The sequence below is a fragment of the Pangasianodon hypophthalmus genome, chromosome 23 (assembly GCF_027358585.1).
Source record: "Pangasianodon hypophthalmus isolate fPanHyp1 chromosome 23, fPanHyp1.pri, whole genome shotgun sequence".
NCBI lineage: Eukaryota > Metazoa > Chordata > Actinopteri > Siluriformes > Pangasiidae > Pangasianodon > Pangasianodon hypophthalmus.
This window is the reverse complement of record NC_069732.1, coordinates 11,083,616-11,108,236: the sequence shown is the minus strand read 5'-3', so window position 1 is coordinate 11,108,236 and position 24,621 is coordinate 11,083,616. Positions and strand designations below refer to the sequence as shown.

The 24,621-nt window shown below is 39.7% G+C and overlaps 2 protein-coding genes across 2 annotated transcripts in view; one reads left to right on the top strand and one right to left on the bottom strand.

Moving 5' to 3' along the window:
- Positions 1–1,888: 1,888 nt before the first annotated feature.
- Positions 1,889–23,097, bottom strand: LOC113536281 (uncharacterized). Its single transcript, XM_026930135.3, has 7 exons — positions 22,648–23,097; positions 17,137–17,813; positions 13,425–13,604; positions 13,124–13,308; positions 4,792–4,910; positions 3,496–3,626; positions 1,889–1,958 (listed from the first exon to the last, which is right to left on the bottom strand). Exons 1-6 carry the CDS (start codon positions 22,920–22,922, stop codon positions 3,545–3,547), a joined length of 1,518 nt encoding a protein of 505 aa, XP_026785936.3. The 5' UTR covers positions 22,923–23,097; the 3' UTR covers positions 1,889–1,958; positions 3,496–3,544.
- Positions 23,098–23,709: 612 nt separating this feature from the next.
- The window catches only part of csmd2 (CUB and Sushi multiple domains 2), a 309,743-nt gene continuing 308,831 nt past the window's right edge, over positions 23,710–24,621 (top strand). Inside the window, exon 1 of the mRNA XM_053228691.1 lies at positions 23,710–24,472. Coding sequence (XP_053084666.1) covers positions 24,295–24,472 — 178 coding nt within the window. The 5' untranslated portion in view covers positions 23,710–24,294. The remainder of the gene's footprint in view (positions 24,473–24,621) is intronic.

The following is a 24,621-nucleotide window of genomic DNA, read 5'->3' as shown; positions in this document are numbered from 1 at the left end:
ATGCATATATGCACAGAAAGTATATTTCATAGCAAAAACAAAAGTGTCCAAATACTTATTTCCTTTACACATCCATGTTCTTATATACTGATCAGCCATAATATTAAAACCACTGACAGGTGATGTGAATAACATTGATTATCTCATTACAATGGCACCTGTCAAGGAGTGGAATATATTAGGCAGCAAGTGAACAGTCAGTTCTCAAAGTTGATGTGTTGGAAGCAGGAAAAATAGACAAGCGTAAGGATCTGAGCGACTTTGACAATGGCCAAATGGCTAGACGACTGGGTCAGAGCAACTCCAAAACTTCAGGTCTGTTGCAGACCAAGTACACCCCTTCGTGGCAACAGTATTCCCTAATGGCAGTGGCCTCTTCAGCATGATAATGCGCCCTGCCACACTGCAAAAATTGTTCAGGAATGCTTTGAGGAACTTGACAAAGAGTTCAAGGTGTTGATTTGGCCTCCAAATTCCCCAGATCTCAATCCAATCAAGCATCTGTGTAACGTGCTGGACAAACAAGTCTGACCCATGGAGGCCCCACCTTGCAACTTACAGGACTTAAAGGATCTGCTGCTAATGTCCTGGTACCAGATACCACAGCACACCTTCAGAGGTCTTGTGGAGTCCATGCCTTGATGGGTCAGAGCTGCTTTGGTGACACAAGGAGGACCTATACAATATTAGGCAGGTGGTTTTAATGTTATGGCTGATCGGTGTATGACTCCACACACTAGAGTACAGCAGGAGAACATCTTTCACATGAGGGATAAGAAATCCTAGTCTAGGAAATGGCTCAAAGCTTCCACTGATGACTAACATTGCTCATATCTTATTTTTATATTTTCCTTTTATTGTACTGTATACTTGCAAGACATGTTTATTCCATCCTTTTCCACCACCTTTTCTCATACGCCCTTCAGGACAGCTCAGTGCAGTAGATTTACGTTTTTATTCTCTGATTTAGGCTCAGCTCTCTGAAGTAAAAGACGTAGCAAATTGATATCAGATCGGGGAATATATTGAGGTTTCTGTACAGCCTGAAGTGTATAGGAATGTAACATTGGGAAAATATACATTATACAGTATAGGCTACTAGTGCCTGTTTGAATTTATAGTTTCTCTGTAGATAGTTTGATGATAGAGTTTGTTTTGAGGGAGCCCTGTTTCTTTCATGGGGGCTGATAATGTGGGAAGAGTACCATTCAATGTATGTATGTGTTAGTAAATGGAGTGGGGATATAACTGAATACAAATACGCTATTCAGATGAACAAGTAAGGTGTTCTAAACAGATATGAATGCACTATTCAAATAGTTTAAACTTTTGGTTTTGAAAAATGCAGTTTGTCATGTTACCAAGGACCCATAAAGCACACAGTCTGCTGACACTGGAGACTCCTTCCATAAATGTTAAATAAACATGTCCTCAGAGAAAGTTTCACCAAATCATATACATGATTATACATATTTTTTGTTGAACAAGAATGCTTTTTCATTCGTTTATTATTGGATAAACCTGGATTATGTGGAGCATCCACCATACTCTTTCGTAAAATAGAACTACAAAGTACAAGCACAAACAAAATACAAATACAGTTACATACAAAATAATTATCTCATGCAGGGATTTAAAAAACAAACAAACAAAAAACAAACAAACAACAACAACAACAACAAAAACACGGTCCTGGGCACACCCCGTCAAGTGATATGAAGTTGTGGAACTGTCAGGAAAAAAAAAAAAATCTTCCAGTTTAGGCCACACCTACTTTTGGATAAATCTGAATACACATACAGATTTTTTTTCACATTTCCATGTATCGAAGAAGGAAGCAGAAGTAGTAGTGTAAATATTATGTATACAGTATAGCTAGCTCACTTACCTAGAAAAGGAACAGCTGCATAGCTATTGTAGTCTGCAGCAGGAGCTGGTCTTACACACTGCTGGCTTTCCTGAGTCAAAAGAATTTTGCCCATTCAAGTCAATGCATGTGTCCATTCAAATCAAGAGTGCATAACCCCATGTTTTAGGCATTGACTGCCAGTGGATTTTGACTGGCTACAGATGGATGTACTGCATCTTAAAATGCTCACCGTCATCCCAGTTAGCACAAAGCCATTTCTTTTTCACAAGCACATCAGTGGCAAATGAATGAAAGCTGAAGTACAGATGTATGCTTAAATTATTTTTATATTATATCAAAGCATATTACATTATTATTATGTGATTGCAAGCTATATTTGCTGCCGTTGTTAACTATCTCACTATCTACCTAGGCTTCTGTATTAATAAGTGGTGGCTCAAAGGTTAAGGCTCTGAGGTTACTGATCAGAACGGGGTTCAAGCCCCAGCACTGCCAATTTGCCATTGTTGGGCCCTTGAGCAAGGCCCTTAACCCTCACTGCTCCAGGCTGCTCCAGGGGCAACATATCCTGGCTACGCTCTGTCCCCAGCTTCCTAACAAGCTGGCACATGCAAAGAAAAAAAAAGAATTTCTCTATGCTGTAATATATATGTGACAAATAAAGGCTTCTTCTATAACACAGAATTGAGGAAAAAGGTCAACAGTACATGAAATACTCTTACCATTAACTGTGACCAAAATAGGCTTTTCCTCTTCTTACTAATGTTGACGGTGCAGATAAATAAATTTCATTTATTTTAGGTCCCACTCTTGGGCCCCCCTGCCACAGAGGGCCACCCTACACTACATGCCTTGTGTGGCTCTCCCCCACACCACTGCCTCTGTGGAATTTGATTTGCAATTTAATCTACATTGTCATTTAGCTATTAGAGAACTGTATAGGTTGCAAGCATGGTATGTGAGTGCATTTAGTAACAGGCTGTCAGTCTAAAAGAAACCATGAGAATTGCACAGTTAAGTTGGCTATCAATTTTAAGAAAACAGTGGGTTTGATTTAGCTAGCAATTTCAGTGAAAACAAATTACTAGCTAAGCAAAGCAGAGTATTGTTATTGTAGCTAGTAACTGTCTAGGGAATGACGGTCAAGGCGAATTATAACACTGAATGTGAAAAGTTTGTATTCAAAATTATATACAATATCTAATAGCGGATCCAGGCAGAGAATTCATGCAACCTGCACCATATGCACTGACGTCCATTTTAGAATTTAATTTTTATATAGAGAGATTATTTAGCTGCCCTTATTTCATTTCCTTTGGCTACAGGTTTCAATTTGACCTTTTACCAAATGTATTTTTCTACAGGATGTGCACAATTCTGTAATTATTTTGTTCCATTATGGCTAATTGCAAGCCTTGCTCTCACTCTCTAAAAGAGACTTTTTAAATGCTCTCTGGTTTTCCCTGAAGTAAAAGAATTAAAAATGCAGCTACTTTGTTCTGCACCATGGCAATTTTAACCACATGTCAAATCTTACAGCCTTTTAAAACAGCATATTTTTTCCTTCTTGGTGAAACCTGAGTGACCTGAAAAGTGTGAGGGGGCAGAGTTCACCCCACACTCACCTTCTTGGTGACAAAGGCCTGGATGCAATGTTTTCCCCAAAGAAGAAGGCTAATCAATGTTTCTGTTTGGTGAGCCGGGGAAATGCTGTCTCTTTGCCACCTGTGAAGTCACAAAGCCTGGGAAATTGCCACTAGGAGGAAGAACAAAAGCATGGACAAAGAGGAAAAAAAAGAAGAAATAGAAAAGGAAGAAGGAAAATAATTGAAAGAGTTGTGTGTGATAATCACAAAGGGAAAGGAAAAGATAAGGTAAATAAAGGCTGCAATTACTAGTCGTCGGTTTAATTCAACGTTTTGTACAGTTATGTGACGTTTCATGGGCAAAATAACCTTTATGGCTTCCATTAGAGTACAAAAATCCATAATTACAGCTTTTAATAAACAATCATGTAAATCAGCTGGGTTTGGGTTAGTATCAGTCTTTTATTTGAGAGCAGGGCAACACAGGGGCTTGCTATTATAGGAGAATAATCATTTTTATTTAATAATAACAGCATGTCCCAAAATGTCCCACAGCATTAATGAATACTTTTTAACCATTTATAGTTACATTTAATGTTGTGGAACATCCATGAGACATGTTAGTTGCTAATACCCATACTTTTTAGCAGCTATAAACAGTTGTTCTCCCACCAGCCTCTTCTCCCTCTTAAAGTTAAAACAACAACAACTACAACAACAACAACAACAACAACAAAATTGCAGCTTATGTAGCAGAAGATTTAGAGGCTCCTTCCATAAATGTTGAATCTCCTAGCAGAAAGCTTCTCCATAACAACGATTATACGTTTTTCCTTTGTCCACTTTTTAAATTTGTTTATTTCTATTTCCCAAATTTTCCCTTGGGAATCAATAAAGTGCATCCATCCATCCATCTAGCCATCTATATTATGCTTAGCTTATGTGGAGCATCCATCGTAAAAGTCCTTCTGAATGAGCTGTTACTATAGAAATTAGAATATATTACAAAGCATGCATTAATATAAACCTTTGATTTGAATGCAAGCCAGCACTACTGTCCAAGCTGCTGCTATCCTGACCAATCAGATTCAAGAATTCAGCAGCACTGTAGTATAAAGCTACTTATTCAATGCGCTACTGAGATCCTGGAAGAATCCAGATCAGACATGATCTGGATTCAATACATCTGCTGTATTCTAAAGAACAAATCTTGTAAATGCAAGAATTTTTACACATATATATGCAAAAAATTTTAGGCGTAGATAGATGCTATCTTACATATCTCACAAAAAAAAAACAAAAAAAAACAAGCTCAGCAAAAAGCAGAATAGTAACCTGTGGTGGAGTGAAGGGGGCTGCCAGTAGGAATTGGTGGGCATGTGGAAGTTCTGGAAGGGAGGCACTGGTGGCAACATGCCACAGATGAGTAGTGCATAGGCCATCACTGGGTTTATCTGTGGAGTGAAATAAATATAGCACTTCATTTGTGAAGATTGCAAGAATCGAGCACAAAATTCGTGGAAAACCTGAGGAACATCTGTTTAACACACACAACACAGGTAACATGAAATGGCAAAATGTGTTAAGAGAAAAACGTGTGCATTTAGAATTATTCTGACCACTACAATATAAAAATGCAATGGAATTGTTTTTTTTTTTTTTTTTTTTTGTTAGATATGTAAGACTTTTTTCATGTAACAATGAACAAAATCACATATTTCAAACCAGTATCTATCCTCACTCCCGCCTGAAGCATTCTTTATTTCCACTTTGGTTCTTTTTCATCCAAACTGTTTCTCAGCTGAAAAAAAGGATGGTGTGCCCCTCTGTTCTTCACACTGTGTGGCACATTCATTTTCTTTCCCTCCTTTTTGATATGAAAGGCCATGGATGTGTGACATGACATCAAAGCGGCATGATCGGAGACAATCTTCCCCTCTACTCTCTGTGTTTTTGCTCTCATATCAATCATCTAACAGAAACGCAGATTTCACTGCATCCATATGAAGAACTCACTAGCACAGACATAATACATGTACTTCATCTTGCTTCTTTTGTTGACAAGCTGGACAGTCCAGCTGTGAGCTTTTAGCTGTGCTCAAGTGCCAAAAATATTCTCACTTGTTTACTGCATAAAGGACATCACTCTAGTTTAATTTGGCCATTAATAATTCAGGTGTAACCACCCAGGTAAAACAATGCAAAGTACATACTAATATATTTTACCTCTCTAAAGACTGAAAACATGCTAATAGAAATGTTTCAAATTTGTCATTATAGAACTTTGAATTCTCAAGTCTACATTCCTATAACAGTAGCTCTGACAATAGTGTTGATAATATTTTTCTATAGTAATTCACAGGGACTTGTATGGAAGATGCTCAACATAATCTAAGCCTACTAAACATGTTATTTATCAAATTATAATTTGTAATTGTTGATATTTATATATATGAAAATATATATGCAAAATAATAATACAAGTTAAATTGTCAATGGGCAGTGGTATATGTAAGGTGGAGTGCAGCACTTATAATATTAAGTTTAGTAAGAGACAGAAGGCATTAACAGCAATCAGACAGGATGTGAATAAAATCTGTCTAGCAAAAAAGCCAGTGTTTTTCACCAGGGAAGAGAAACACAAAACAGCAGTTAATTTTATGTCATACCAAATTCATCAAGTTGTACTTTTGACCTGTGAATTCTCAAACCTGCATGAAAGCATGAAAGCCAACAGAAAACAAGAGGATTGGGCAGTTGCTCTCTTCCTTCAGAAAAAAAAAAGACAAACTGTTCATTACTATTGTTTCAGAAAACCTTATTTAACACAACACCAACAAAGATAGCAGTAAAGGGAATGTAGTATGGACTCATGCTAATCGCTATGTATATATTATCTACTACAAATAAACTAGCGGAATCAAGCAAGCTAGCACAAACTAGCTAAATGTACCAGCTAGTGGAGCTCTAGATTATGAGCTAGCAAATTAGAATGATGTACCTGAACCAGTTAGCAAAGACAAGCTGTCTACTTCAGTTCATGAGGTAAAAAAAATAGGTAAAATATTTAAAAGATAAGTAAACTAGGTAGATTTCAAACTAGCTAAATGAACCAGCTAGTGGAATTCTGGATTATGGGCTAGCAAATGGTTGTGACCTGAACAATTTAGCAAAGACTAGCTGACTAGTTCAGTTCATGAATTACAATTTGGTAGTCTAGGAATTAGGTAGACTGTTTTTTTTTTAAATAGTTATAAATACTAACTAGCTAAATGAACTAACTAATGGGATTTTAGTTAGGAGCTAGCAAAATCAGTATGACTTATCTGAACCAGTTAGCAAAGACCAGCTGACTAGTTCAGTTCATGAATTCGAAAAGATGCAGCTAGCAGATTTATACAAATATTCATGTTTTCTACATAGCATTAAATGTTACCTTAGCACAACTTTTATAAATAGAGAGAATGATATTAAATATAGAAAAAAAAAAGAAAGAAAGAAAAAGTTTAGCTTATCAAGTAAGATAACCTGAGCTTGGCTTTGCCTAATTTGCTCTCCTACACCTGTCTAACCCACTTCTCTTAAACCCAGTTACTTTCCTAATTTATTGGACAGATTTGCATACACACATTATTAAAAACACACACAGCACATATACACAATCCACAAAGTGTTCAGTATGATAAATGGATGCAAATTATGAATACAAATGACCATGTGCAAGTGAAAGAAGAAGACTCATAATTCACAATAACCAGCATGCCTTAAACACCTACTCACCGAGACTAAGCACCTCGCTAAATAACACAGCCAGACTATAGCCAAGTGCTGATTCATCCCATCAGCCACGAGACTCTGAGGTCATGTTAAAACACACACCTACTTAACGGCTTAGGTTCGGGGTATTCGATGTCATTACATTCATCTCAAGGACATAGATTTGGTTGTCTCAAGGGTACGTCTCACGGAATTTTCTACTTTACTCCCATTTCAACCATGCATCACGACCGGACAGAGACGCATGCGTCTGCTTACTTGCCATGACACTGCCTGGTTGATCTATGATCAGGAGATAACGGGAAAAGCATGCTGAATATAGAGTGAAAACAAATGACGCTGAATGGAGGGAATGAAGCAGACAGTGAGAACAGATAACAGAAGACTAAAGAATGATCCAGAATTTTCATGCGCTTATGAGGGGCATCCATCACCAGAGACAGCCAAACAAATAGCATCCCCAATATTCAATTAGTTCTCCCTGCAGGGTATGTACATGCTCGTCAACCTGTGTATTTCTGTGCATGCACACACACACACACACACACATTTGGCCTTCACTTTTTTCATCTTTTTTTCATCTTTTTTTATCTCCACATTATTCAACCATGAGACCAATAAGCAATACAGTCGAAAACCACAAGTGTTAAATTGCCGTTCTTTATGATAGCAGTGTATTGAGGGAGCAAATGCAAAAAAAAAAAAAAAATGCCCACATCATGATGAAGAAATGGATAAGCACCCATCTGCCTGTTGGAGACTCTAATGGGAGTCTAATGGCACATGAATGTGAGGATGAACAAGGGCTGAAAGAGTCGTTTGAGCGTGGGAGAGAGTTGGGCAAGCAGCAAGCCTACAGAGACAGCAGGACTCTCAGCCTGAAGTGCGCACACACACACATACACACACATTTCATCCAAACCAGGGTAGAAAGGCAGTAACCTAAAAAGGACAGAGAGGTGTCTTGCCTAAAAGGAGAAGAAAAGAGAATAGTTGTATGATAAAAGGATATTGTAACTAACAAAATGACAATAAATATAAAGAACTGGAAAATCTGTGTCTAACAAGCAAGGCCAAGAAAGTGCCACTAAGCCTGTGGGCTGAGATATTCTGAAGAAAAGACCTTGTGTTGAACAACATTACCGTCAATTCTGAGATATGAACAATAAATTTGAGAGTTGCTTTTCTTTGATCATTAAACCTGCAGTTTATAGGTACTGTATATAAAACATTATTATTCAGTCAGGGAAGAAAAATCCTTCATAATATGACATTCATAAGCTGTTATGAGTCACCTGGACAATCCTGTAATAGGGGTGTTGCACTGGATTTGGTGGGAAATTTGTACCCATACATCATACGGCAGATCAGACACGTCAAACGTCATCACTCCCCAACGTTAGGCATGAAATAAATACAACTACATGATAATTGGCAGGAGTTGCAGCTAATCAGAGACAGAGTGTGAGTGAGAAAGACTCAGTATGTAAAATAGTGCACATTATGTGATTTGGGACACAGCCCTGAATTCTCTCTCAATGTGTACTACTTGGCACTCACGGCTATGAGATGGAGAGGAGTGCAGCACAACAAAATGAAACAAAATGTTCTTCCACAAGGAGCTCCCAATAGCATTTTTCTAGCAGAGAGGGTAACTTGAAATCTTACATCCTATAGCTTTAAATAAATAACTGAGTAATAAATGCACTTAGCAGATAGACTCAGTGGAGCAGCAAAGGTTTGCTAATGTATACAGATACACAAACATGCTCCTCTATTAGTGATTAATCTTGATAAAGTTAGTTTTTACTTCTACATGTTCAGGTAATGCTGGTAATGTGCATTTCCTATAGAGATTTGTACAAGTTGAGAAAAAGCATTAATACCAATCACACTACGGATAATGGGATCAGAAAGTAGCTCAGAGTTAACAGGCTGATCTAGGGGTTAGGAGTGAAAGGAAGAGAGCAAGATGACAGTTATGAAGGAAGTAAATTATTTGGCAAGTGAAGACTGCTGTGCATGGCCACACAGATATATGGATCACACGTTTAGATCATTACACACTCCTCTTTTATACTTTGTGTTGTTATGCACTTGGTAAAGTGAATGCTCAATAAAGCTTTTGTGAGGTGGCTTTTCATTTTGTGCGTGGCTTTCAGGACCTGATATCTAAAATTGCCCTGAACTCTCATAAATGGAAAATGTGACAAAATCTAATGGATGAAACAAATTAATGTATTCAGTCCACAAAAGTCTGTCTGTTTACATAAAAGACCAGTGCAAATACACGCTGGCCTAAAAAAAAATCACTTAATGGAAACTTAATGTATTCCTGGCAGGAAATGCTTTGCAAAAAAAAAAACACAGTTCACTAAAGTCTTACTCAGCACCTTTAGCAACTGAATGATTGAACCCTTACTGCCATCCACCTTTGAATAAATATTGGAAAGGCTAGTGATTTCAGTGCACAGACTGCAAGACTTTGTTACTTGTGAAGTATTACCAAGGAATCATACACATGTAGGCTTCACTTCAGATTTTTTTTCAGAATCTTAAGCCCCATAGCAAATAAATTATTCACGATACAGTAATTTCTACACTGATTGTCCAGTCTGAAATGATACTCACATAATGGCTGCAAATGAAAATGTTAATTGTTGCAGAATAAGGGACACGTGTAGCCTAGCAACAGCAGCCGGCTATATACATGTGCTGAAGGGTTCGATTAAACTGTTGCATGGAAACTCTAATGTCTCCCTCTATACCTCCCATTTCTTTCCCAAATTAGCCATGCCTATGCAATCAAAGATCTGAGCTGAATCTTGTTGGTCATTTGACCCTGTTAACTCTCAACTGCATAATTTTGCATAGTTTTACTTATTGAATGATCTGCATATTGTGAATTCAAGGCCAGAGTGAAGAGGATATACAGTATTTGCTACATAACACATAACATCACATCTTCAAAAACCCTGAGAACAAAACAGAAGTGATTCATAGGACGTTAAATTGACACTTGCTGATGCATAACCTCTGCTTTCCAGCAAACCCTTGTACAAAAAGTAAGTTAAAAACCAAATAGCATCGCTCTCAAAACAGCCTGCCACTTATTCTTGCTGATGCCTGGTTGTTAATGTTTTATAAGCTGGTCAAACTTTACATAAAGGTGCAAGCTAAGGCGGGCATGGGGTGAAGGTGTAAATAATATAAATATGAGATCCAGAAAAAGAGGAAGAACAGCTCACTCTGAGGAACAGATGATTAACTTTTATTTAAAGCACTTACATCAGCTGTTTCCTGCCACAAATAAATCTTTTATAAGGTCTCCTTGGCCTTGGCTCAGTCTCTTGTCATTTTTCACTTACTTTATCTCTCACTTTTGCAAAAATAAATAAATAACTAAATAAAAATTCATCCTTATCTGAACCATTCAAAAATTGCTTGAGGGAAGGAAACACTGTAGAAAGCAAATATGGCCAGGAACATCACCATTAAACACAAGCACTTGCCTTTAAGCAAGAAAATCTTTATTAAATTTAAAAAAATAAAAATATGGACTGAAGAAGCATGCAATACGATGTCACTTAATTAAAATAAATAAATAAAGAATAATGTTATGAATGAGAAGATAGAAAGCAAGTTATTTATATATATATAAATATATATATATATATATATATATATATATATATATATATATATATATATACACACACACACACACACACACACACACACACTAATCAGCCATAACATTAAAACCACCTGCCTAATATTGTGTATGTCCCCCTTGTACTGCCAAAACAGCTCTGACCCATGGAAGCATGGACCCCCAACACCTCTGAAGGTGTGCTGTGGTATCTGGCACCATGGGCCTCCATGAATTTGACGTGTTTCATGTAATGCTCCTCAAACCATTCCTGAACAACTTTTGCAGCGTGGCAGGGCGCATTATCCTGCTGAAAGAGGCCACTGCCATTAGGGAATACCGGTGCCATGAAGAGGTGTACTTGGTCTGCAACAATGTATAGGTAGGTGGTACATGTCAAAGTAACATCTACACGAACGACCCAATGTTTCCCAGCAGAACATTGACCAGCGCATCACACTGCCTCCACCAGCTTGCCTTCTTCCCATAGTGCATCTTGGTGCCATCTCTTCCCCAGGTAAGCAACACACATGCACCCGGCCGTCCACATGAGGTAAAAGTAAACGTGATTCATCAGGCCACTGGTGTGAATGTGTCTGACCAAACAATCAGAAACAGACTTCATGAGGGTGGCCTGAGGGCCCAACGTCCTCTAGTGGGCCCTGTGCTCACTGCCTGGCACCGTGGAGCTCGACTGGCATTTGCCATTGAACACCAGAATTGGCAGGTCTGCCACTGGCACCCTGTGAGAGGAGGTTTACCCTGAGCACATGTAACAGACATGAAAGGGTCTGGAGAAGCCGTGGAGAACGTTATGCTGCCTGTAACATCGTTCAGCATGACTGGTTTGGTGGTGGGTCATTGATGGTCTGGTGAGGCATATCCATGGAGGGTATGGGGATGAAATCCTTGGACCCATTGTCAGACCCTATGCTGGTGCAGTGGGTCCTGGGTTCCTCCTGGTGCACAACAATGCCCGGCCTCATGTGGCGAGAGTATGCAGGCAGTTCCTGGAGGATGAAGGAATTGATACCATTGAATGGCCCCCACGCTCACCTGACCTAAAGCCAATAGAACACTTCTGGGACATTATGTTTTGGTCCATCCGACACCCCCAGGTTGCACCTCAGACTGTCCAGGAGCTCAGTGATGCCCTGGTCTAGATCTGGGAGGAAATACCCCAGGACATCATCCGTTGTCTCATTAGGAGCACGCCCCGACATTGTCAGGCATGCATACAAGCACGTGGGGGCCATACAAACTATTGAGTACCATTTTGAGTTGCTGCAATGAAATTTCAGCAAAATGGACTAGCCTGCTGCATCATTTTTTCACTTTGATTTTCAGGGTGTCTTTGAATTCAGCCCTCTGTAGGTTAATAATTTTCATTTCCATCAAACGATGTGGCATCCTTTCGTTCCTAACACATTACCCAGTCCATATCAGTATAGATATCCAGCATGGTATTTTTCCCCATTGAGTTCTGAAGTGTTTTCAAAGTGTTCCTTTAATTTTTTTGAGCAGTATATATATATATATATATATATATATATATATATATATATATATATATATATAAATATATATATATATATATATATATATATATATATATTTATATATGTGTGTGTGTGTGTGTGTATAATGCCAATATGTTTGTTAAATCAATGCAGTCTACTGTAATGAAAACATGCCTATGATTTTAAGCATAAGCTGACCAAGCAATCATCTGCTACGGTTATAGCTCACGTTAATTAATTGTAGTTCATATTTTTATCTATAAAAGGTTAGTCCTTGAGAGAAGCAGTGTTTATGATTAAGATGCTGTCTCCTCCGATGTCCTCTGTGCAGTCAAAAAACAAACAAAAAAAAAAACTTTTTGTGGACTTTAAGGAGATAATACTCTTAATTAATTAATAGTGTCTTATTTGTGTCCAAAGTCCAAAGAATGAGTTTTAGGGTGACATTTTGTAGTTAAAACAAACTGTCTCACTGCTCCTCGCTCAGGCCAATATTGAGCAAGCAAAGCAACTTAGATTCAAGGTCAGAATCGCACCAAACTGAGACATGGCTCAGTTTTCAGCTAACTCCACCCTGCACGTGCTAATTCCTGTGCTACCATCAAAATCTTTTGCTATATCTAATGTAAGAATGCCAATGTGCACATGTAACTCAACTCTGAATATGACTTAAAGTGAACTAGAGTGAAGTGTGAAGTGTTTTGGGTTTTTAGTCTACCTGAGGCTGGACAAAGCCAGGTGGGTGATGCATGGGCAGCCGGGGAGCAGGATAACCTGGGTAAGGCTTGCAAGGGCTAGGAACATAAGCCTGTGGCACTGGAAATGCCACATTCCGTGGGATAGACCTGCTGCTGTTCCCCAACTCAACTTCCTGGACTCTGGCCATATGTCCTTCTGGTGCACCTAATAAACATAGTAACACAAAGATAAAGGAAGAAACTCGTTCAAAGGTCATAAAAGTTCTCTCGCAGTGAAAGAAAGGGAGAGAGATAGCGGGAGGGCAGAAAGTGCTATTTCACCTTTATGACTGGCTGAACCCGGGGTCTTCCACCACGGCACTGTGGTATCCTCCTGGAAGAGGTGGTTTTTGGCATTTTTAGCAGTGCCAGCTGCCTTCCTCATGCTCTCAGTGTCAGTGCCAGCTGGGTTGTGTGGTGCATGGGCACCATCTGCACTCATGCCCGGCAGTCCACCTCCACCTTGAGGAAGATACAGCAGAAAGGTTGAACAACAGAAGAATGTGAATAATGCACAATTAAGCAGAGTGTTATACTGATTATACTGAGAATGGGACTGTATGAATGGGCCAGTTTACCACTACACAATAAGTTCAAAACGCTTCACTTTCAAGGAGTATATCTTTTTCTACGCTCTTTCTTTATGTGACACTGTTTACCCCTGTGGCACACAGTAGTGATTAACATAAATATAAGAGATGATGTTCTTAGCGAGCCTGAGCAGCTTGTCTAGTCACTACTTTAGTACTTCTACTCAGCCATGTTCAGCTCTCAATGAAGCTCTTAGGCTTTAGGATGTAGGAATACACAATAACAGAAAAACTGATTACGTTTCAGACTCAAATTCTATTACAACAGCCATTTCCAAAAGAAAGATAGGTATATTGATTTGGTCCGATGTTCCCTATTTCATGTATGTTTTTTTTTCTTTTGCAAAATAAAATAAAATAAAAGATTTAATTAAATTTAATAAAATTTTGAGTGATTGTCAGAGTTGATTGTCAGAATTGGTTGTCAAAGCCCATTTCCTATTCTGTGGCAAGCTGAAAGAACACTTTTCATAGTCCATGTTCACCAAAAAAAGAAAAAAAATCCATCATCTGGTAGAAAGTATAGAATAAGAAAGTAGGAACATTATAGGTTAATATAAATGTGTGTGCTGTTAATGTGTGTGAAATGACAAAGCGGTGTAATGCAAATGCAGCCTTTCTGCAGCAGATTAGCTTGAATGTGCAGCCAGTGACCATTAACATACTTAATACAGTATGTGTGTTCTCCTAACAAGAACACAGAAGACAGTACACTTACAATGATGTGATATACAGTTAGGTCCAGAAGTATTTGGATAATGACAGAGTTTTTGTTATTTTGCATTTATACACCACCACAATGGATTTGAAATAAAACAATCAAGATGTGATCGAAGTGTAGACTTTCAAGAGGTTCCACAAAAATATGGTATTTACCATTTAGGAATTACAGCCATTTTAAGCAAAGTACTTCCATTTTCAGGGGCTCAAAGGTATTTGGACAAAGTGTCATAATTGTAAATATAACCATAATTTTAATACTTGGATGAAAATCCTTTGCAGTAAATGACTGCCTGAAGTCTGGAGCCCATGGACATCACCAGGTTTCCACTAAGTTTCCTCCCTGGAAATGCTTTGCCAGGCCATCACTGTAGCCACCTTCAGTTGCTGCTTGTTTGTGGATCTTTCTGCCTTCAGTCTTGTCTTCTGTAAGTGAAAAGCATGCTCTATTGGGTTGAGATCAGGCGACTGACTTGACCATTGAAGAATATTCTATTTCTTTGCCTTCAAAAAGTCTTGAGTTAATTTCGCAGTATGTTTAGGGTCATTATCCACCTGCACTGTGAAGCGGCGTCCTATCAGTTTTGTAGCATTTGGCTGAATGTGAGCAGAAAGTATAGCCCTATACACATCAGAATTCATCTTGCTACTTCTGTCAGCAGTCACATCATCAATAAACACCAGTGAGCCTGTTCCATTGGCAGCCATACATGCCCATGCCATAACACTTCCTCCACCATGTTTGACACATGATGTGGTATACTTTGGATCATGACCTGTTCCTTTCTTTCACCATACTTTTCTCTTCCCATCATTCTGGTACAAGTTAATCTTGGTTTCATCAGTCCAAAGAATCTTATTCCAGAACATGGAAGGGTTTTTAGATGTTTTCTGGCAAAGTCTAATCTGGCTTTCCTGTTCTTCAATATTACCAGTGGTTGGCACCTTGTTGTAAACCCTCTGTATTTACATTCATGAAGGCATCTCTTGATTGTAGATTTTGACAATGATACGCCTACCTTCTCCAGAGTACTCTTGACTTCTGTTGATATTGTGAAGGGGTTTTTCTTCACCAAGGAAAGGATTCTGTGATCATCCATTTTAGTTGTCTTCTGTGGTCTTCCAGGCCTTTTGATGTTGTTGAGCTCACCAGTGCTTTCTTTCTTTTTAAGAATGTACCCAACCGTTGATTTGGCCACACCTAAGGTTTTTGCTATCTCTCTTATAGATTTATGTTGTTTTTTCAGCCTAATGATGGCCTCCTTCACTTGCATTGAGATCTCCTTGGACTTCATATTGGTAGCTCCAGTCGAAGAACAGCCAAATGCCAACTCAATACCTGATATCAACTCCAGACTATCTATCTGCTTCATTTGTCTTGAAGTAACGAGGGAATGGACCACATCTGGTCAATTAACTTCTTGTCAGTCAATTGTCCAAATACCTTTGAGCCCCTGAAAATGGAAGTACTTTGCTTAAAATGGCTGTAATTCCTAAATGGCAAATGCCATATTTTTGTGGAACCTCTTGAAATAAAGCTGAAAGTCTACACTTCGATCACATCTTGATTGTTTTATTTCAAATCCATTGTGGTGGTGTATAAAGGCAAAATCACAAAAACTCTGTCATTGTCCAAATACTTCCGGACATAACTGTATATGGCTCGTAACGTTCATTATCACAGACAAAATATACAGTATCACTTTACTGGAGTACTCCATCTATAGACTTTCATGAAGAAACGATGCTAGATGAAACGATGCTTATCTATCTGTAAATTGTGGTGAGTAGCGAGTGAGGCAAGTGCGTAAACTCAGTATGAAGTTTATTCAGCAAATCCAAGAATCAATATCAGAGTTCACAGCAAAGGTCAGAACACAGACAGGCAGGCTTACTACAGGACAATCTATAATCAGAAATGAGAAAGAAGGTCAAGAAGCTCCTTTAAACAGAAACGTACAAATCAATGTGAGCTAGCTAGTGAGCTAGCCGACATGCTATCTAGTGAGTGTGACTTCTTCGGGATCTATTTCTGCTAGCAGAGCAAAATAAACAGAACATTTGTCCATATTTTGCCTGAAATATCACTTACTTGATATTAATGTCATGTTTATAAAACTGCTGTATAAAATCAATATTGCACTCACAACCATGCAGTTATACTGAATTTCGGCCTACACCTAATCACAGCTGTGCCAATATTCAGTATAACTGCACTCTTGCTCATATTGCTTAAATAGAATGAATTCATCCATTCATTCATCTTCAGTAATCGCTTTCTCCTGGTCAGGCTGTGATGGATCCGGAGCCAATCCCAGGAACGCTGGCCATGAGGCAGCAATACACCCTGCATGAGACACCATGCACACACACCTTCACACACTCATTCACACCTAGGGGCAATTTAGCTGAGCCAACTCACCTTGCCTTGTTTTTTGGGAAGCAAGAGGAAAAAGGAGAAGACAGAGGAGACCCACACAGACAAAGGGAGAACATGTAAACCTCTGCACAAAACTGATCCAGTATTCACAATGAAGGAGCTTATAATAATGTCAAAAAATAATAATCTGGTATTGTATATCATTTTCCCAGTACAATTAGTCTGCAATTAGTCAGCTCAACACAAGCTTGGAAGTCAACAAGCACTGGCAAATTTAAACAGACATGCATTTTATTATGCTCACCATCAGACATGGCTTCTTCAGCAGACACTTTCACTTTTGCTGGCTCTGTAACATCTCCTCTTTGGCTTGGATCTGACGGCTGGATACACAGCTCATTACGGTTCTTTGAGACCTGGAGTTCTTCAATCTCCTCCATTATTGCTGATTTGGTGGGTGTCACAGGCTTGAACTTCTGGTTCTTTGGCAACCTTTTGTTCCTTCTTGGATTTGGATCTGTCAGGTGATTAAATACCTGGCTTTTGGAAGATGATGCCTGGATCGAGGAAATCTCTTTTTTAGCATGATCACTCTGAGCACGATTCCATGGTGCGGCAGCGCTAGGCAGTGGGGGGGAATCCTCTTTTGGGATATTATCAAAGCTAGCCTTCTTCTTCTTGTCTTTTTTGGCCTGATCTCTCTGAGCACGGTTCCATGGTGCAGCAGCGCTGGGCAGTGGGGGGAAATCCTCCATTGACAGACTATCAAAGCTAGCCTCCTTCTTCTTGTCATGATCTGGGATAAGGACATCCTTCAGAAACCTTTCAATTTTTCTTTGGTTGGCCTCCGTAACACTTATGATGGTCTCATCTAGAATGCCAGGGTCAGGAGCCATGGTATCACTCTGATGCTGAGGCATCTGGCCCTTTTCTCTCTTGATCAACAAGGTCCACTCCTCCAACTCATACTGCCTCACTAGCCTGAGAATAGAGACCACACTATATTTATATCACAATGACGCATCATAAGTTAATAGAGACACTCTGGTCAATGAGCCATGGCCTACAGACAGGAACATCTACCAGAGTGAAATCCAACCATGTGAATAACTTTCTACACATTTGCAATGTTCTGCCCATGCAACATTATTACAGTCAGGAGGAAAAGTTTGCATACCCTTAGGACAATTTGAAGTAGACTAAAAAAAAAATAGCAGCAATGCACTGTGTAAGATTTGACAGATGTTCCTTCATTATTAAAAATATTTGAATACTGTACATTTTTAATAGTAGTGTATTAATAGTAAAATTAAAAAAATGATTCAAGTCAGTTCAAAAGCTTGCATTTCCTTATCTGCATGTGATATAGGCTACATTTTCTATAATAATTTGTATTCTGCCAGATATACTCTCTTCTTCAAATTCTGCCTAATGTTTTAGATTATTGTCTCATTACAGCCATACAGGATGAGTTTCAACTTTAACTTCTTGATTTTTATTTTAGATCGATTGTAAAATAGAGGCACACACTTTTTCGTTTCAAAACCATGGAGTATGTAAACGTTTGTGCTCTAATGTATATAGATTATATGCATTTGGATATACTGTATATAAATGATGCAATGTTTTAATATAAACTCAATAAGCTACTGCATGTCTACAGTGTTGAAAGCGGTGGCACGACTGGGTAAAAGTCCTATTTTCCTTATACCCACTTTGATCTCAATATGAGATGTGGTATATAATAAAAAGGAGAATTACTTTTCTCACAGCGAGCTAGCAACTTAAGTCCTGTGCAAACTTCCAGCTGGTTATGAGTGAGCAACACTGCTGGACTTTAAGCTGCTATAAGCCATATTTTCAAGAACACATAGGTTAAACAAAAATTTCCACATTGTCCTGCTATATTAACCCATGAAGATGTTATACATTATTCAGTGGCCTTGAGGATGTATTCCAGTTGTCAATCTTCTAATCAGGCTCTCTCAATTTGAAACAGAAATTATAATAGATTAATTAACATGACAAAGAAAACAGTTCAGCTTAAGATAAACCACTGAACTGCTCTATGCTAGTGCCAAATGTGTTGTGTGACAAATGTCATATTTTCAAAACCTAGTACTGCTAGTGAGCCACTTTTAGTCATTCAGCAAAAGCTCTTAGTCCTTAACATTCTTTATACTAGAGGTTCTCAGACCTTTTGCAACCAGGGACCCCTTTAGCTCTAAAAAACTTTCCATACACCCTTCAATAAAGATTTATTTTATGAATTCAAATATTAGGTTCATTATTCAAATGTGTATAATATTATTATGGCTGTTTTTTGGAACACGTTTATGCTTGAACTTTCCATAGAACACGTTAGGTCAGAGTTGATATTATTGTCTTGTTCTTATGATGTAATTTGAATTTGCAAACCATTCCCATCTTGACCTCAATTATTCAGAGGATGTCAAAAGTACATAAAGCAAGTCACAGTGATGCACCAGGGATGTGGCCAAGTGTTTCATGTATACAGTATATTAGGAGTATATGTTTTTTCCCCTGCTCAACTACATATTTCTTCCCTGCACACATAGTGCTAGTGTATACTCAAAGTACTTAAAGTATGATGAAGAAATGGGGGTCAAAATAAAAGACTAGGGGGTATGAACTGAAGATGATTTTGAGTTTCTAAAATTAGTGTTGTTCTATTAGCATTGATGACAATATGAGGTCAGAAGAATAAAAGCTCCTGTTGTTTAATCTACGTAAAAATAGTCTGCCAGTGTATAGTGCATTAAGGGTAATCCATTAATCAACCCAGCATTGTAACTATTTGTCTTTGAATTACTAAATATTTTAGACTGCTGCTACCACTTAGCTGGACTGGTACACTGGCATCAAAAAGACAGCAGGGTTGCTTTATATGACAAGTCATGACCAGCTAATTGCCAAGGCCTTAGTGAGGTAAATTTTGTGAGTTAAATAAAGGAAAACACAAATATCTGCAGGGTTGTGGCTCTCTATGGTATGGTGTGACATCCCTGATTTAATGCAATGGGACAAAATTTTTTTTTAGCATCACATGCAAAATCTCAGGAAGAAACTCTTATCAAAACCTCATATTAGACATATTATGTGTCCTGAGCCAGAGATGTCATGACTCTCCAAGCCAAGGCAATGTCCACTGATGCTAATGAGTAATCTAGACATGCCATTAAAGCTAATAATGGTCTCATGACACCAGAAATAGAACAAGCAATGCAAATCAGTGTCAACGTAAAGGCAAGCAGGATGTGCAACTACTTTGAGAAAACACATGAGCCATGCCTATGTCATGCCTGATGTAGGAAATATGGGGGAAATCACTTTGTACTGTATAAACACACAGGTCTGGCAATAGATGTTCATGAACAAGCCTTGACAAATTGCAAAGCGATCTAGTTCACCTCTCGAGGCAGGGTACACCAAACTGAATATTGGAGGATGGCTAGTTCATTTTCAGCTGGACACAGCTGCTGAGGTTTACATTCTGCCCAGAGCGACAACAGACAAATTGCAAGAATCTTAAACTTTCACCCTCCGCCCCAGTGCCTGCTAGCAAAGATGCGCTACTCTGGCAATACTGAAGGACTTGGTTTGTTTCCAAGGCTTCACCACATAGTATATGCAGATCCCAGTATGGCTCCAGTAATCCATGGCTGCACAAAGATTCCATCTGCAGTTTGAGGCAAGCTGAAGGAGACACTGCATGACTTAGAAACAGAGAGGGGTTATCTATAAAGTCACAAAGTAAATATCATGAGCGAATCGTCATTACTGAAAAGAAGGATGGCTTCTCCAGTATCTCCTTTCACCTTAGAGACCTTAACAAGGCACACACTTGATGTCCGAAACAACTGACATAAAATATTCACCAGTTTGGCCGAAAAAGATGGCATCTGGAAGAAAAAGGTTATCTGTGAATGTGCTGACCTCTGCACATTTAACCGTGGGGCAGATTCCTCTGCCTTCCCTTCGGCATCAAGTCAGCCAGTGAGGTATTTCAATAAATGAACTCTGCAAACTTTGGAGATTTTTCCTGGGATGTCTGCTGTTCCAGAAGCCATAATAATTGGAGCTTAATGGACAGGCCCAATGTAAAAAATAAAACATTGACAAAATTTTATGCATGTTGTCTGAGGTCAAACTAGCCGTACGTATAATGGAGATGGTACCAGTCCTGACCCAAATAAAATGTCTGCCATGATGGAGATGCTCCCTCCCACACACAAAAAAAAAAATAATAATAATGATCACAGCATTTACTGGGCCTGAGACACTTCTCGTCCCAGTACAAGAAGCAGAGTTCACTGCATCACTTAGACAAGAAATGATGCAGTACGGCAAAAGGCACCCAGCACAGCAAAGAGCAGTGGACAAACTGAAGTCAGCTATCTCTGATTGTCTACTCCTTCAGTACTCCAATCCACTGGGAAAGACAAGCTGATCTATCCAAAGGGCAGGTGCATGATGCAGGATGACAGGTATTAGCCAAAGTTTTAAAAGAATTATGCTCAAATTAACAAAGAGCTGCTTGCCACAATTGAAAATTTAGTTAAATTCAGTCTAATAACAAACCCTTAAAAGTCAGCGAACAAATCCACTGGCAAGGTGTTCAGTGTTCAGTATTCAAAAAAAGACAATGTATACACCTATCATGATCTGGTCCTACCCTTGAAAATATTGACCCCATTAATGAAAGACTGGTCACATTCTTTGTGCACCTCGGATAAGTATATCACTGCATTCTCAAAATAAGCCGTGGATGCAGACAGTGACTCGATCCTCCTGAAACAAATGCATCAGAGTGTTTGGCCACAGAAAAAGAACAATGTACCACTCCAGATACAAGCCCTACTGGCCTATTTGTAACAAACTACTTAGAAGGGTAATAGTTTCCAAGAAGCTGTAGAACAGAGACTTTGTGTATCCCATTAAAACATTTGATAATTAGCCCAAATCAGTCAGCTAATGCAGTGGCCTGGGTTTATTCAGAGCTGGTGCTGCTAAATCGTGACGAGTCATTAACGTCACATGCAGTGACTGTGTGCCTCAGAAGATGAGTCCCAATAATTTGCCAATACAGTGCTAAAACCTGGTCACTACTGCGTCATAAATAGACAAACAACAACAACAAAAACTACGAAACATTCAAACATAGTCATTGTAAAGCTCAAGGGAGAGTTAGCATGACATGGCAATAGAAAAAAAATCATAATCAAGGTCATGTTGCTTTTACCAGAGCAGAAAAAGCAGAGGATACTAGACAGAGGCTTCAAAATCCATCTGCAAAGAAAATGTTCTGAAGAAAATCTATGGCTGGTGCTCTGTATCCTAAAGAACACTAACATACAAGGTTGAAATACTCAGCCATCCAGCTGCTGATGGGGCAAACCAAATCTCCAGGAGAAGCCATGACACCTCTGCAACACCACTTAACATGGAGACTGGCAGCCTGCTACAGTGGTTAGGATCTGCTTAATCCACGTCAAGATAACAGGATGCCGGGTCTGGGGCTGACGAAAATCATTCTCTAGTCCTATCCAATATGCCACCTGCTAAACACACACTCGCAATATTGCCACCTGTACCCACACCTGCTGCTGAGGGCACAGTTTGCACAAGGGTGGGCTAAGGAGCTTTAAAAATAAATCAGTTCAATTAAAATAATGAAGACGATTTCTCTTTTTAAGGAACTGGACCTAGATGTTTTTGTTTGTTTGTTTGTTTGGTTTTTAATGGACGCATGTGCCCAAGGCATTGACCCTTGCCAAACAGCCTGGCTACTCACATTCCAGCTAAGATCTCCTCAGGTCGCTTTTGTCTGCTGATGCTGTTGATGTCCATCATCAGCGGGTCGTGCATAAACCTGGGGACGTTTTCTGCTAAGTGTGGCCATATGCCCCTCTGGGCCAGAACCGAGCGTCTCCATATTCTAAAGCACACTCTATCCAGCTCGTCCTCGGGAATGTCTGGATGGATCCATATCGATCTCGGGAAAGGCCCGAGGGCGGGAGCGCGCTTAGGGCTTCCTCTCGGTCTCTCCACATCAGAGGGTGCCAACATTTTTATACAGAGTGTCAGCGCGGACTGCGGTTTGATTTAAACCCCTCAGTAAGTGTAGATTAGTCTCGCATGATGGAGCCTTCGCGTTTGTAATGTTTGGATTGAGATGGACGATGCAATTCATTCCGAAAGTAAACAAAAACAATCAGGACGCGCTTGACGACTCGGAATCCGACTAAACCTGCATGACGTCAGTAGCTCGTTTTTTTCCCCCATACAACCGACTTAGAAAAACCAGATAGCTGATACATGACATATTTAGCTGATTTCACTTATTATTCCAGATATAACCTTCAGGTGGTGTTACCTATAGGCCTAATAAATTACAGTATCAGTATACATCAAAGCTATATACTTGTTTCTGCAATTTTATTTTACTATTATTATTATTTATTTATTTATTTTTTTTTGAGAAATAACTATAGTTATATAGACTACCTGCTTGCATTTAGTTCTGTCATCGTATGATTGATGAGACATCTATTCAATGATGTGTTGCACTTTTACTTACACCCTCGAGTGCGCGCGCGGGCACACACACACACACACACACACACAAACGGGGCGCATGCAGTTGGAAACATTTCATGGTATGAGTAATATGAATACGATTATTATTATTATTATTATTATTATTACTACCACTACTGCCCTATCAGATCTTGAAAGCAACAGACTGTGGGCCACAGTGCCTGAGTGTGTGTGTGTGTGTGTGTGTGAGAGAGAGAGAGAGAGAGAGAGAGATGCGCTCTCTGCAGTTGGACTTTCGGTGTCGTTGAGAGACTACTAATGCAGTGCGCCTGAAGGAGCTGCGGTCCGCGGAATGCCTTATCGACCACATCCACACCTCACAATGATTCAGACACAAACGGAGGCTGCAAACTTCTGAGCGGAGGTGGTGTGTGAGTGTGTGTGTGTCCTGTGATTCATGCGGAGAGAGGCTGAAACGTAGAGTTCCGCTAATTAATTGGAAACAAAACGTACGGACGCCGAGTCGGAAGAGAGGAAGCGCGTGGAGCGGGTTACAGCAGCCTGCTGGAGGCGTCCAAACCCTAAACCACGTCCTTCCCTTCTGTCCAGCGGCTCACATTTGTCTCGACTCTGTACAGGGAAGAAAAAAAGGACGGAGCTCTCGTTCTCATAATCTTCCATTCCCCCGTTTTGCTGTGAAATCCTCCCGCAGCACCCGCGAACCCCGCAGTCTGCGCGAGATGGTTCAGTCCGCCTGCGCGAGCCTGCTCCCGACGCGTGGGGATTTTTCTCAGCGCCGACGCGAAGCGAATCTTCCCGTGAAAACCGTGTGATAATAGTGAACCGCCGCCGAAACGCAGAAAAAAAAAAAAAACACCAAACAAACCCGCAAATCCCTGCCATGGGCGCCACTTTGAAATCGGAGGGAGCGGGACTTGCACGGACTGCTTGCGAACGCGCAGGGAAATCGGGGAGAATAAGGCTTTTCGCGCTGATGAAGGCGGGAGTACCCTCGCAGCCCTGGAACCGGCTTCTGCTCTTGTACATTGCGCTGCTCGCCGCCTCGGTTCACGGCAACGGTAAGTTTTGCAGTTGGCGCGCGCGGAGCGGAGGGTGATGCGCGGGGATGCATGCGCACCCCGGCTCGCTATATAAACACCATATACACTGTATACACTATGTATTCAACTGCCGTGTACACTTTTCACCCTACACGTGAAATGTCTTA